A 15426-nucleotide genomic window follows, 5' to 3' on the forward strand; every position below is an offset into this window, starting at 1 on the left:
CCCCCTTTAATGAGAAGCCAGTTGCCTTCATCCAAATTCAGCAAAGTGCTCAAGCATGTGCTTAACTTTAAGCATGTAAATTATCCTATCCCCATTTGGCAAAGCACTTAGGGCAATGGGAGTTAGGACCGAATTACCCTTAAAAATCTGGCCCTTAAGCACATGCTTAAATCCAAGTACCTGCCCGAGTCCCATTGACTTCAATGAATGTTTTGCTGACTCAGGGCTTGAGTGTTTACTCCTGTCTGCCCTGCAGAACCCACACAGCTCTGGAAAGAGAGTTGGAGTCCATTCTGCCTCTTGCGTCCTCAACAACATTGTCAGCTACGTTCCATTTGCAGCACCTTTGTTACTGGTGAAGTGAATGGGAGAACTCAGTTTGCTTTGCAGAGTTCAGCATTTCAGATCCCAAGTTGACTTGCAAAAGTCAACCTGAGTGCAGAAAACTTGATCTGGAAGTCAGGAAGTCATAGGGGAAGTCAAGACTGCAATCACAGCACCTGTGCTTGCTAAGGTCCCAGAGCAGTGATGGCACGTAGCAGTGCAGGCTAGTCCTGCAAATAATTACCCAGGCTTCCAGGTGGGCTTGTACAGCTCACCCTGATGTGCATGCTGCTACAGCTTCCCTGCTCCACTAACTGAGCTAGCTACGGCCTTGGCTACACTCGTGGATTCACAGCGCTGTGAAGCGCAAGTGTAGTCGCGCCGCCAGTGCTGCGAGACGGCTCTGATTACACTGGCGAGGGGAGTAGCTTTACAGCGCTGCACTCGCTGCGCTCGGGGGGGGTGTTTTTTCACACCCCTGAGCGCAGCAAGTGCAGCGCTGTGGATTGCCAGTGTAGCCCAGGCCTACATTACAGCTACCTTGGGTGTGTCTACTCGAGCTGGGTGTGATTGCAGGGTAGATATGCCCTTTGTTACACAGCAGTGTAGGATTATGTGCTCCTCACATCTGGAAAAGTTTGAGGTCAATTCTATCATCTCTATTTCACAGAATGTCTTTAATTTTTTTAACTTAATCCTTTGCAGCTGTTTACAGCTTATTTAAAACGTTTTTGTTGTTGAAGGGTAAAACACTCCCATGCAAAACAACTACACAACCAGTCTTAGGGGACAGTCATCTCAGTGCGCCGTTGCTTCTCCGGCAAGGGAGAGACTTTACCTTATCGCCTTTGTTGGTGATGCTGTTCTCCAGAGATGACACCTACACCAGATGGAAGAAAGACAGGTCACAAAGTGTTGTTGGTCCCAATTAGGAACAGATCTCCAATGACCAACATCATCTCTGCGAACCTTCCTTCTGGTTCTGATACACCCACTTGGCACAAGGATCAATTAACTCACTTTCTTTCCTCCTCTAAAAATTAGCCCTTAATCTGAGCTGCAATATTTGGATCCAAACCTTCTATGTCTTTGGATCAGGGGCTAGAGAGCGTCTTCATCCAATGAGCTGTAGAGGTATGAGCCAGCTGTGAAGTTTGGGTCTGCAGCTGCACTTGCACAAAGCTTAAAGTGTTTAGGTCTGACCCGTTGCAGAGATTGGGGCCAACAGCAAATCCAATATCCAAACTTCCTCAGAGCTCAGGGATGTTCAGACTTAGGATTTTGTTCAGGCCCCTCTCTGCTGCTGACTCAACTTTTGCCCTTGTTTAGGCAGTGTAGTCGTTTGTACTCAATAAACAGTCACAGGACTGCACAGTTTAGAACCCTTCCCCTTTGAATCGGAAGACGATGTACTTGGGTCACTGGGTGCGGTGGTCATTGTGCTAGCGCAGGGTGAGAGAGTCACAGGAGCTGGGAATGGCGAGCCTACTAGGCAGCATAGACTGTACAGTGCTCCCCCCTCCATCCCCAGTGGCGCTGCAATTGCAGAGGAGCAGGGGGAGGGATAGCTCAGTGGTTTGCACATTGGCCTGCTAAACCCAGGGTTGTGAGTTCAACCCTTGAGGGGTCTACTTAGGGATCTGGGGCAAAAATCACCACTTGGTCCTGCTAGTAAAGGCAGGGGGCTGGACTCAATGATCTTTTGAGGTCCTTTCCAGCTCTATGAGATAGGTATATCTCCATATATTATTATTACTTCACTAAGAGGTGCGTGAGCAGTGAGCGAATGGGAGAACAGCAACCAAGGATGACAAGGCTGGGGCAACCAAAGGCCTGGTGAGATAGGCAAGAACCTCCATGGCATATCCCCACAGGTACTGATTTAGTTAAGCACATGATTAACTTTAAGTCATGATTAACCATTGAAGTCAAGCATGTGCTTAAATCTCATTGACTTCAGTGGGATTAAAGGATGTACTTGAAGTTAGCCATGTGCTTTCTGGATGAGTATGGCATTAAGCATGTACTCATATTCCTGAATCAGGTCCGGAGGACTGTTATACTCACACATGCACTGAATGAATTGCTGTGATGTATTCATAGAACATCAGGGTTGGAAGGGACCTCAGGAGGTCATCTAGTCCAACCCCCTGCTCAAAGCAGGACCAATCTGCAGATAGATTTTTGCCCCAGATCCCTAAGTGGCCCCCTCAAGGATTGAACTCACAACCCTGGGTTTAGCAGGCCAATGCTCAAACCACTATTCGCTGCAACACAGAGACTGCGGTCTCCACTACAGTGATTCTGGCCTCTCATGGCAGACACTAGGTACAGGCCTCTACCCCTGAGCAACCTCAGTGCTGCTGTAGACTCACAGCACAGCTGCCTGCAAAGAAATGGGAGCCCCTCCCTCCTGTTGCCAGGACAACGCACCCCCTCCGCCCCAGTTCCCCTTCCCTCCCACCAGTGAGCCCCTCCAGAAAAAGAGTATTACTCACGATGCTTCCAGGTGACCCAGGAGGCCCAGGCTTCCCCTGCGGAGACACAACACCCCCAATCCCCCAAAAAGGCGAGTGGTGAAAGTCAGCATGTCAGACCCCGAGCTGGACTCTCTCTCATGCAAGGTTAAAAAGGAGAACGTGCAAACCTACAGCTTCACCCTTGTCTCCCTTCTCTCCGGCGACTCCCTGGGAGGAGAGAGAGGCAAGGTGAGAACCGGCCCTCGGTGGGACAGAGTCAAAGCAACTCCCCACCGTCTCAGGCCCGCTCAACGCACGCTGAGGCTCAGCATCGAACAGGCTGGAAATGCAAGTGACTCTTCCTCCGAGGTGGGCAGAGGAGATTTCACACACTCGCGTGGTGTGCACACCAGGGGTGCCCATGGCAGCATCCTGCCTTATGTCTTGGGCTTCCGCCCAATCAGACGTTATTCAAACTGGTTTCACCCCTTCCTGCTGGGGAGCAGACCTTCCACGCCGGACCTGCCACACTACATCACATGGAGGGAGGGAGCTTGCAGCCTTTAAAGCAGCAGCGTTATGGGCCTCTCTTTTGCCAGCTATAATATTGTCTCCCATGTGCCCCTTCCTTCCATCACGCCGTCGATGACTGACTTACGTCCTTTCCCGGTTCTCCCATCTCGCCTTTGATCCCCTGTTCTCCATGACGTCCTGGAAGCCCGAAAGGTCCCTGCAAAATGATTCGAAGACACAATCATGAGTGAAACAAGCGATTGATCTTCGCACATACAGCCCAATGGGCGTTCCAGACCCTGTCCAGCAGCACAGGAAGGGCAGAAGACTTGACCCTAGGCACCCGCCTGAACTCTCTGTGGTTTTCATTTAGGAGGTGACTCTTTGTGCATGTGAATTCCAAGGCTGCTGACCGGTGCTGGATTGAAAGGCCCAGGAGAAAGCCCTGGGCTGAGAACCACCAAACTCATTGCACAGATCTCTTTTTCCCCTCACTAATTCCCTTCTATAACTACTCGGACATGGAAACACAGTGCTTGAAGGATGCCACTGAAGCACCGAAAGATCTCATTCTGCACCCTGGAATGAATCATTACCTGGATTCCTCTCCCTCCTGGCTCCCCTGGGGCACCTGCTTCTCCCTAAAGGAAAGGAGGACAATTTTTTTTACAGCCTTATTAGCAGCCTCAGGTAAACGGGTGTGTCAGGCTTCCCCAGCACTTGGGACATTAATTATACAGCACTTCTTATGCCTGCAAAAGCCAATTCAAATGGAGAGCGAGTCAAGCCCACTTGTCTGGCCAGTGGCTTTGAATGAGGGCAGTCTCTTTCCCCAGCACACACCAGAGGGGGCGGAGGAGCAGGCAATGATAAAGATGAGGTAGGTCGTCAGAGGTGCAGTAAATGGGGGTGACATTTCAGAGGGTGCCCGGAGCTGGAGTAAATAGGGTCAGATGTTGCAGGGAGATGTCAGAGTTGCAATCATGCTAGTAGAGATGGGGGAAGGTTGACAATTCTCCACCAGAGAATTCACCACGAAAGCTTATGCTCCAATACATCTGTTAGTCTTAAAGGTGCCACAGGACTCTCTGTTGCTTTTTACAGATCCAGACTAACACAGCTACCCCTTTGATACAATTCTCCACCAATCACCAATGGGATTTTGGGAAAGTCTCCTGCTTTCCACCTCCTCAGCCTTAACAAGCAGGTGACCGCCCCCATAGCTAGTCCCACCCCCCAGAACTTGAAGAACTGTCCCAGAAGAAAAAAGATTCTGAAGTCCCATTTGACAGGTTGGTTGCAGTCTCTAACTTTGGCAGATGAAACCGAACCCAGAAGGAAAACCTAACCAGAGTTGGAGTCAGTTTGGGGGACATTTCAATAACTTGGGTTGGTCGAGCCAGGCTGAACCAAATGCGAACCTGACCTCCATGCCTCTCATCTGAATCAAAGCCCCCAAAATGGGAAAACAAAAGGGTCCTTTCGGATGACTTGGGAGTCACATTGGAACAGCTTCACATTAATATTTATCAGGAGGTTCCGCATTCTACTACAGACTACAGCAGAGAGAGCTCAATCATCTCCATGGCTATGGGAAATCACAGAATTCCCATTATGTTACCTTGGTCCCCACGTTCCCTTTCTGCCCCGGTTGTCCCTAGAACATAACAAAGTGTCAGGTTAAAGTTCAGTTCATGACCAGTTTTGTTATTCTGAATTTCCCAGTTGAATTAAAGCGCCTGGCTTGGTTCTGATCTTACTGTTGCCAGTGTAAACCGGGAGTTAGAGTCATAGAGTCATAGACTTTAAGGTCAGAAGGGACCATTATGATCATCTAGTCTGACCTCCTGCACAACGCAGGCCACAGACTCTCACCCACCCACTCCTGTATCAAACCCCTAACCCATGTCTGAGCTGTTGAAGTCCTCAAATCATGGTTTAAAGACTTCAAAGTGCAGAGAATCCTCCAGCAAGTGACCCGTGCCCCACGCTGCAGAGGAAGGCAAAAAAACCCCAGGGCCTGTGCCAATCTACCCTGGAGGAAAATTCCTTCCCGACCCCAAATATGGTGATCAGCTAAACCCAGAGCATGTGGGCAAGACTCACCAGCCAGACACCCAGGAAAGAATTCTCTGTAGTAACTCAGATCCCACCCCATCTAACATCCCATCACAGGCCATTGGGTATATTTACCGCTAATAGTAAAAGATCAATTAATTGCCAAAATTAGGCTATCCCATCATACCATCCCCTCCATAAACTTATCAAGCTTAGTCTTGAAGCCAGATATTTTGCCCCCACTGCTCCCCTTGGAAGGCTGTTCCAGAACTTCACTCCTCTGATGGTTAGAAACCTTCATCTAATTTCAAGTCTAAACTTCCTGATGGCCAGTTTATATCCATTTGTTCTTGTGTCCACATTGGTACTGAGCTTAAATAATTCCTCTCCCACTTTGGTATTTATCCCTCTGATATATTTATAAAGCGCAATCATATCTCCCCTCAGCCTTTTTTGGTTAGGCTAAACAAGCCAAGCTCTGTGAGTCTCCTTTCATAAGACAGGTTTTCCATTCCTCGGATCATTCTAGTAGCCCTTCTCTGTACCTGTTCCAGTTTGAATTCATCCTTCTTAAACATGGGAGACCAGAACTGCACACAGTATTCCAGATGAGGTCTCACCAGTACCTTGTATAACAGTACTAACACCTCCTTATCTCTACTGGAAGTTACTCTAGTTTAACCTGAGATGAGGACCAGGGCTCTTCCCTTTAATACTTTTCTTCATGGATCAGTACATACAAGGGTCTCTTGGTCTCTATTATGCCACAGGACAATGTGATAGTAACTCCAATGATGGAAAGATTCTTGTATGTGCAAACTCCTTGAACTAAAGGAGAGTGGTCATTGGCTGTCATTAGTAAAGAGTCTTATCTGAGGCCTGTAATAAAACTCTCTTGGGTGGCTGCCTGTGTTCCCTCTAAGCTACGAGGTTGGGCGGCCGCCCAGGAGAGATTCAAGTGCCGCACACTTGATTAGCAGAGCTGCGCACATCCGGCAGCATGTGTTCAGGTGCCCCTCCCCTCGCTGCTTTGCAGCTGCTCCCAGGACCCTCCTGCTGGCTGTGCAAAGCAGGGTGGCTGGGAGGGGGGTGCTGATGTCAGGGTGTCTCCTGTACCCCATCTCCACAGAGCAGGGGAGCAGGGCCAGCCTGGCTCAGAACTCGAGAGCAGGAGAGAGCTGCTGCAGTCTGAGATCTGAACCAGCCTTCCGGGTGAGTGAGTGCCTTTCCTTCTTCTGTTGCTACTGGTAGCTCATCTCAATTGATTGGCCTCTTACAGTTGGTATGCGTACTTCCACCTTTTCATGTTCTCTGTTTGTATAAATATCTTCTGTCTGTGTGTTTCACTCTATGCATCTGAAGAAGTGGGCTGTAGCCCACGAAAGCTTATGTTGAAATAAATCTGTTAGTCTCTAAGGTGTCACAAGTACTCCTGTTCTTTTTGCGGTTACAGACTAACACGGCTGCTACTTTGAAACCTTTCTTAAAGAGATAGCCATGGTCTCTGAGACTTCCCCAGCAGCCAGCTCACACAATCTCTGTCTCTGTCTATCTATCTGTCTCTCTCACACACACACACACATTCTGTCTCTCCCGCTCCCCCCTGCCCATGTACCCCATCTCCGCAGAGCGGGGGAGGGGAGACAGGGCTCAGGAGAGCTTTCAGTGAGTGCCTTAATCAGACAGCAAACAGCGTCTCTCAGAAACTTCCCCAGCTGCCAGCACACACGCTGTCTCGGTCACACCCACCCACACACAGTCTCTGACACACACAAAGTCTCTATGTCACTCACACACACACACACAGTCTCTCTCTCTCTCTCGCACACACACAGTCTGTCTCTCTCACACACACACACACACACACACACACACACACTCTCTCTGTATCTTTCACATTCACCTCCCAACACATACTTGTATTATTATTGTTGTTACTTCTTGGTACTTCCTGCAATGCACAGATATTCTCTGTAATTTTATTCTTTCAAAGTGCTGTTATTTTAGTTTTTTTGCCTGGTCTGTGCATTTGATAATTTTTATTTCTCTTACAATTAAGTTTAATTCTTTGAGTAGTGAGTTCTAAAATGCCTAACCTGTCCTGGCTGGAGTAATTAGGCCTATGGTAACTTAAAAAAAAATTATATCTAGATTTTTTTGTTTCTACTGGTGGCGCACATCCGCACATACCTCGGTGCACATAACAAAATTTATTCCGTACATGGATGGAAAAAATCAGAGGGAACATTGGACTGGCTGCCTGTCTCAATTCTAACGGAGCAGTCTCATGTCCTGCAAAATATACTAGCATGCCCCAAAATGTCCTTGAGGGCTGGTGCATCATCATCACACCAAGATGTCATGGTGCAGTGTACAGCTGTCACGATTTGATGATATGTCGTCATGCTGTGATGATGCGATGTCAAGATGTTGCAATACAAATGCCCTGGTGCAACACATTTGTCCCACTTCAGCTGAAGTTAAAGAGCCAGTGTACTCTGACTGGCAGAGCTCTGCCCAGATATGTGCCCTAATGCCCAGGACACAGCCACATTGCTGAAGGGTGCGTCTTCTCACCAGCTGGGACAGAGCAGAGCGGTATTTTGCTTGAGTTGCTTATTAGCCCAGGATTGTACCTGAATTTCACATAGTGTAACAGGTCACAGACTGAGTCATTTCACCTCATAATTGCAGGTTCCCATCTCCCATGCCCAAAACAAAACTGACACCCACCAGCTCCTTCCACATAAACCCCCCGTCAGATGGTAGCAAGGAGCCATTTTTAATGTGGAAGCCTCTTTTTCCTTTTGTGTTTAAGAAAATGGTGCAGTTCAGCAAATTGTACTGACATGACCGGTCTTACTGGACCATTAGTTTCTACTTACATCTTTACCTCTTAGTCCGGTCTCTCCTGGTTTCCCAGGTATTCCTGGTTCACCTTTCTCTCCCCTCGGACCCATTTCCCCCTGGAGATAAACAGTGAACACAACTGTTGCTTTCTTCTACTGCATTTTGTACCCCTGATATTCTAGGCTGCGGTGTGATGTGGGTGTCTCTTTCTCTCTCTATGGCAGCTGTGTTTAGGGATGTGAAACAGGCCCAGATCACTCTGTTAGGCATCTAAACATCTCACCTGCGTAAGGTTTGCAAAAGAGGCATTCTATATTCATTCTTATCATTGCCCACTAGCATTACCATGTTCCCTTTGTAGGCCGTGCTGGAGCCCTATGCATAAGTAACAGTATGAACCAAAGGCTGTGAACCGGAGCAGGCCGGGCTTCAGCACAATAGCAACGCACCAGGTGGCAGCTAACTACGTTAGCACATTCCTGTCTGGAAAGGATGGTACAAAAAACACACAGCTCTCTCAAGTAACTATGTAAACACATTCTTAAGGGATAGTACAAGAACACATCGACCCCTCAAAGATAAGGAGGGAATGACAGGATAATGGATGAGGATATTTTGTTCTAACTAGCAGGTACAAGGATAACAGTTCTAGCTAACAACATCCGGAGAGTAATACTTAACTTGTTTGTATCAATGTATAAAAAGAGAAGTCATAAAAGGAGCATCTTTGTGTTAGCCGAGGTGACAGGACCCTGGTGTCCTGATTGAGCTGGTCCCATTGTCGCGGGCAGACATGTTTGAATGTACCTGTAACCACGGAGCCAGGGTGCTAGTACCATATTTCCTCAATAATAAGCCTGGCCCAGTGTCTTCACCACCGAACCAAGCCTGTGGCCGTTCTTTATGAGTGACATCGAGGTTTGCTGAATCAGTACGCTGCATTCCCGGCTAGCGCAGCTAACATCGGAGCTCCAAGACTGGGCAGCCTTAACAGCTCTCCACAGCACTAACGTCATCCTTCCTGACCCAAACACCCTTCACCTCTCTCCACTGGCTACCCCACTTCTCCACCACATTGAGTTAAAACGTCTTGTCCTCACCTTTGCTCTTCCACTCTGGCCTACATCTCCCAATCACCTAGGTGCACCCTCCCCCTAGCCCCCAAGTGAACCCATCCCAAAGCAGCCCACGGTTCTTGTGCCATGTTTGGGGAAGGACCAGTCTCCCAAAACAAAATTCCCCTTCAACAAAGTCTAGGAAACACCATGAGAGAAATATCATCGTTAAGCAGATCTTCTGCACAAGGGGCCCAGATTGACAGAGGCACTTTGGGGTGGTGCGGGGTGGGGCAGCTGCCTGAATATCTTTGTGAATCTGCATCTAGGCTTTTTTCAGTGCCCTCGTCCACCGGTCTGGCACTTTGCAAAGAGACACAGAGATATTTTTGAAGCCAGCCTTTAGAAGATATTTCAAACTGGCCCTCGATGTCTCCAGAAGGGATGGAAAGTGGGTTACATTGGGATCGAGGTCTCTCTAGGTTTCTGCACACGCAAAAATGGCCTGGACACCTTCCTACTGGGGTGTGTTAGGGTTAGGCAAGGGGAGAGTACAAAGAGGCAGTTTTAGCCTGTCGTCTTGCAGTGTGCAGGGCTAATGGAGATTCCAACAGAGCCACAACTTGCCTTGAAGCCTCTTCAGCCTTTACAGCTTCCCCACCCCACAAATGTCCACTCTAATCCCACTTTAACGGCATCATTTTTTACGTTGCAAAACCCAACTGATCAAAGTCCATTTGGGCGATACCAGCAAGAGTTGTGATTTTGCTTTGCACACTCTGCGGTCTGTGCTCACTCACCTTTGGGCCAGGTTTGCCGGATAAACCTACATTCCCCTGCGGAGAAATCAGACCGTAAGTCACTTGGCAAGAACAATACCCATAGATGTCACTGAGTTCTGCTCTCACAACCCTAGCAAAACACAATCAGCAGCAGATAGAACTCACGGAAGTAATTCTGAAGACACCCTAGGAATGCGGGCGCTGCGGCCAACATGTTTAGACCTGGCTAGTGATTTTGGGTACCCAACCTGAGACACATTAAAGGGTGTGTTGGAAAGTGCAAAGCACCCGCTCTCTGAAATTAAGGTCCCTGGAAAGTGTCTCAATTTGGGCTCTCTGAAATGACAGTCACAATTAAAAACCTTGGCCTGAGTGTGCCCAAGTCTGCCAGTTGGTGGCCAGGCTCTAAAATGGCCATTCTGTGGCCTGGGACACGTCTGTGTATGTCTTTGAACTACAGCAGCCAACACCAAGTAGGACACTTATGGTCTCTAAATAGCAGTTCTGCCTGGTGAGCCAAAGTGGCATCTTCCCTTGGCTGAGCTGTTCGAAGTTATTCTAAGCTGCCTTTTGCAGCTCTTCAAGGCACCATGTTATGCAACTACCTGTTCTTTGCTTGTGCTCTGTTAGCAGCTGGACTAATATGCTATCGTGTGGGGAGGGGGGAGAAAGCATAGCAAGGGCTTTGATTGTCCACAGTCCTGTGTTTCAAAATAGCCAGAGTCCTACAGTTTAAGGCCAGAAGGGACCTGACCAGATCACATAGTCTGATCTCCTGTATATGACAGGCCACCACTCAGCCATCCCCACACCCAACCCAACAGCGCAGGACACTAAACGGTGGTGAGCCACAGGCAAAGAACAGGAGGGACTGTGGTGCAGCCATGCCCGAGGTCCTTGCAATGGCAGGGACTTGATTAAGGCCCAGCTTGACAAAGCCTTGGCTGGGATAATTTAGTTGGTGTTGGTCCTGCTTTGAGGTCTCTTCCAACCCTAATCTTCTATGAAGTAATAGATTCCGGTGGTGCCCCTGGATCTGCACTACAGGGGGAGTTCACCTTCACCTTTGCTCTGCAGTCCCACAGCCTGGGATGAGCTGCCCTGTAATATGATCGTGCCCTATGGGCTCTGTAGAGTGTTTAAGGTGCATCGTTTTTGTATCAGAAGCTACTGGATTAATTTGCTAATGACAGGCCATACGGGGTGAGGCCAGACATTTCACTCTTAGTGCAGCCCCACTGACTCGTCACGTTGATTTCAGTGCGGGTGCCCAGAGGTAACGGAGCAGAATCAAGCTCAGGGGCTCTTGTTTTCTGTCCTTTCCCCTCTCAGTTCCCATTCATCGCATGGCCCCCACTCACCCTTTCGCCCATGTCCCCCTTCAATCCCGGTTGCCCTGGAATGCCAAAACCTGGACTTCCCTGAGGGGAGAGCAATGAACACAAATGCATCAAATTCACCGTGCTGCTTGCAGTAAAACATAATGATTCTTTTGCCCTCCTCCCTTTTCCTGCCTCCCTAGGAAGACTGAGATGAGACGGTCTCTCCCACCGGGCATCAGCAGCATTCAGCAACATGCAGGAATCCAGACCTGGGCTCGGCAGCCAGCATGGAGGTTTTCAGGAGGAGGCAGTTCTCATGGAAAGGCCCTTAGCTCTTTTGGGCTAGTATCCGCCATGAACATCACTTTGAACAAGTCATAGCTGGGGGCAAACGCTGCTGCTAGAATTCTGATCAGTGAACAGAGTGAGTGCATCACCCTTGTTTCACCATCATCGCACCAGCTGCCTGTGCGACTCTGCATTAGCATCACCGGTCTGCTCTCAATCTACTAAAGCCCTTGAGAATTCCCCTCCCCAAGCACCAGCTGGAGGTCGCCTGCCCCTGCTGCCTATGTCACCCTGCTTCAGTAACATGTCATGTGGTGTGTCCATTGCTTCGGCCCTTTATCTCCCCCATCTCTTGAGCCCACCCACTGGGGGTTCAGAGATGCTGACCTGCTTCCAGTTCATACTATAATTACCAGACAGTGTGCTTTGTGCTGCACAAGACACAAAGGGAGATACAGTCCCACCCCCAGACAGCTTCCAACTCAACAGACAAGCCTTTGCGTTTAGGGCCAGACGGAAAGGAGGCAGCTCCCACATGATGCATTTCCAGCGAAGAGAGGTAGGAAGTGAAAGGAGACGTATTGCTGGACCTCAGGGCCTCATTGTCACCCTCCCACCTTACAACATATTTATCTCAAAGTCTTTGGCCTCAGTGTGCCACTGCAAACATCAGGGGCTACCATGCATGGACCGTGCACACCAGTTTGGCTTAATAAGAAGCTCAGTCCACATTGTGGCCTTCTTCACGAAGACCCACAATATACAATTTGAACCAATAAAGGAACTGAAAATTTCCAGTGCCACGAGCACGGCCTTTACCTTCTCTCCTTTATCTCCTTGTTTTCCTTTGTTTCCCTGTGGTCCTGTGGGGCCGACAGGTCCAATATCCCCCTAAGTATGAAGAAGTCACAAAGTTAGTAATGTCCTAGCCAGGGCTTGCCCTTCCTGTGTGACTGCTGGAATCCATGCAATGGGTGGTTCAGTTTTCAACCCACTCTGATGACTAATTTCTTTGAGAAATCCACCCATTTATCTTCGGATTTTATCCTGCTGCCCATCACCGTAGGATCTGGGTGCCTACTATGTAAAATCAATATCTATAGTTAAGTCCCTAGTGGATTTCATGGAGTCGGAGGCTCTGAAAATAATATCCTTCGCTGTGAAAAACTGTGTAACAGGGGAAGGAATTAGCAGAGTTAACCGGACTTTGCTCTCACTTGCTCCAATGGAGTTAAACCGGTGTAACTCCTAATTCACACTGGTGTAAATGTGATGAGCATCTGGCCCAGGAGTTGTCTGCTATGAAGCTTCAAAAGAGACTGGTATTTTACCAACAAAAATTATCAAAGGTCTGAAGAATAGGACGTCTGAGGCAAGGAGAAAGCTAAGGACCTCGCAGACCCCTCTGCCAGCGCGCCACAGAATGGAATGAAATGTTTTGAGACCCAGACAGCAACCAAGAGAGTATTGCTAAGTCCCAGAATGGGAGGTGGGTCTCATGAGAGGATCCATGTCTTACAGGAGTGCCCCACAGAATGGAAACGGTTGGAGAACAATGGGGATAAATGCGCTGGGCACGCTCAAGCTTGAAGAAAAGCAAAGCAGCAGTTTATCATGTTGCAAAGGGGGGTGTGAGGAAGAGGAGTTGAGGGATATATTAGCTTTCTTAGTCAACAAGAGCAGACCTAGCCAGGAGGGCTGCAGCAGGGAAAATGTAGCCTAAGTTCTGTAGTTCTAAGTCTGGCAATAAGCTGCTAAGGCAGTGGTCCACAGACTTTTCAGGGTTGCACCCAGGGCCGGCTCCAGGCACTAGCCGAGCAAGCTTGGCGCGCCCCGCTGAAGCCCTGGCTGCCTCCCTTCTCTCTCTCCCCCCGCTCCCTCCCCCTTTCCCCCGCTAGCCGGGACACGTCTGCAGCGCAGGGAGTCCCCCTGCACCCTGGCTCCGGCCACCCTGCAGGGTTTCAGGGGGTTTTTTTTTTTCCTGCTTTGCCGCTCCGGCCGCGCCGCAGGTTTTTTTTTTTTTTTTTTTGCTTGAGGCGGCAAAAAAGTCAGAGCCGGCCCTGATTGCACCCCACCCAGGAGCAGAGCCCCGTCTCGGGGCCAAGGCTGGGGGCAGGTCTGGGGTTGGGAGCAGAGCCCCAGCCGGGGGCAGGGCTGGGCGCAGGGCCGGGAGCCGTGGCAGGGGGCAGGGCCAGAGCGGAGCTGGAAGCAGATCAGGGCTGGGTGGCGCTCCCGCCCTGCCCCTCCCAGGGGCTGGATGGGGCTCTGCCATCCCCTCACCTCCAACTAGGGGGGTGCACCCCAGTTTGGGGACCACTGTGCTAAGGGAAGTACCAGAGTTAGAACATTCCATACCGGACACATCCATAAGGGTGGGGAAAAACGGGAAATTAAATCAATCCTGCCGTCAAGCAGGTGCCTGGCATGGCTAATGCAGCAGGCGGTCTCTTCCACCTCTAAGAAGTCCCTGGATTTTGGAAACCGAGTTTACTCTAGCAATGTCAACATCTCTCCACTCTAGACAGAGTCCAGAGTCTGTCTGGGGCACTAGATCTGTGCTTTACTAACCCCCTTAACCAGTACCCCACAATCTAAGCCTTGTCCACAAGCTGACACTGGAAACAGAATGGCTGGAAGCAAATTTACATCTACCACGTGTCTAGATATTATGTGAGGGTTTAAATTTGCTTGCATATAAACAAGAGAAAGATTAATGGGGCAGAATCATCGTTGATCATGTGTCATTATACCCAGACTTTGAATACAGCTTCCATATGAGGAGAGACTAAAAAGACTGGGACTGTTCATCTTATAAAAGAGACTTGGGGAGGGGGGCGGATATGCTAGAGGTCTATAAAATGATGAAGGGGGTGGGGAAAGTGAATAAGGAAGTGTTATTTACTCTGTCACACAACACACAACCAAGGGGCCACCTAATCAAATTAATAGGCAGGAGCTTTAAAACAAATGTAAGGAAGTACTTCTTCACACAACACACAATCAACCTGTGGAACTCATTGCCAGGGGACGTTGTGAAGGCCAAAACTATAACTGGATTCAAAAAAGAATTAGATACGTTCATGGAAGATAGGTCCACCAATGGCTATTAGACAAGATGGTCAGGGTCACAACACCATGCTCTGGGTGTCCCTCAGCCTCTGACTGCTAGAAGCTGGGACTGGATGCTAGGGGCTGGATCACTTAATTGCCCTGTTCTGTTCAGTCCCTCTGAAGCATCTGGCCCTGGACACTGTCAGACAGAGGATACTGGCTAAATGGACCACTGGTCTGACCCAGTATGACTGTTCTTAAGTTCCAATCTCTGTTCACTTGAGCTCTGTCATTTCACGAGGCCAGGTCTTCGTATATCCCAGGAATCTCAGTGAGTAACATGGTACTCAGCCCTAGTCTTCTTAGACAAAGGTCTCATGCGAGTTTTAAAGTTGTTCTGCATAGTTAACTTACTCTGGCACCCTTCTTGCCTGGAGGTCCAACAACCTAGGAGAAAAGGAAGCCGCATAAGTGTCCTCTTTATTTAGAGGAATTATTTCCCTGCCACAGGTGGATATTAGAATCATAGAAGATTAGGGATCTCAGGAGGTCATCTAGTCCAACCCCCTGCTCAAAGCAGGACCAACCCCAACTAAATCATCCCAGCCAGGGACTTGTCAAGCCGGGCCTTAAAAACCTCTAAGGAAGGAGATTCCACCACTCCCTAGGGTACCCATTCCAGTGCTTCACCACTCTCCTAGTGAAATAGTGTTTCCTAATATCC

The 15426-nt window shown here is 49.1% G+C and overlaps 1 protein-coding gene across 1 annotated transcript in view; it reads right to left on the minus strand.

The window, feature by feature from the left end:
* LOC128830334 (collagen alpha-1(VII) chain-like) overlaps window positions 1-15426 on the minus strand; it is a 181470-nt gene that overhangs the window by 67336 nt on the left and 98708 nt on the right. The window contains exons 45-55 of the mRNA XM_054016154.1: window positions 15117-15149; window positions 12471-12542; window positions 11403-11462; window positions 10060-10095; window positions 8240-8320; window positions 4918-4953; window positions 3893-3937; window positions 3442-3513; window positions 2976-3011; window positions 2823-2858; window positions 1163-1204 (exon numbers count right to left, since the gene is read on the minus strand). Of these exons, the coding sequence (XP_053872129.1) occupies window positions 1163-1204; window positions 2823-2858; window positions 2976-3011; window positions 3442-3513; window positions 3893-3937; window positions 4918-4953; window positions 8240-8320; window positions 10060-10095; window positions 11403-11462; window positions 12471-12542; window positions 15117-15149 (549 nt within the window). The remainder of the gene's footprint in view (window positions 1-1162; window positions 1205-2822; window positions 2859-2975; window positions 3012-3441; window positions 3514-3892; window positions 3938-4917; window positions 4954-8239; window positions 8321-10059; window positions 10096-11402; window positions 11463-12470; window positions 12543-15116; window positions 15150-15426) is intronic.

This window comes from Malaclemys terrapin, chromosome 1, assembly GCF_027887155.1.
Source record: "Malaclemys terrapin pileata isolate rMalTer1 chromosome 1, rMalTer1.hap1, whole genome shotgun sequence".
NCBI lineage: Eukaryota > Metazoa > Chordata > Testudines > Emydidae > Malaclemys > Malaclemys terrapin.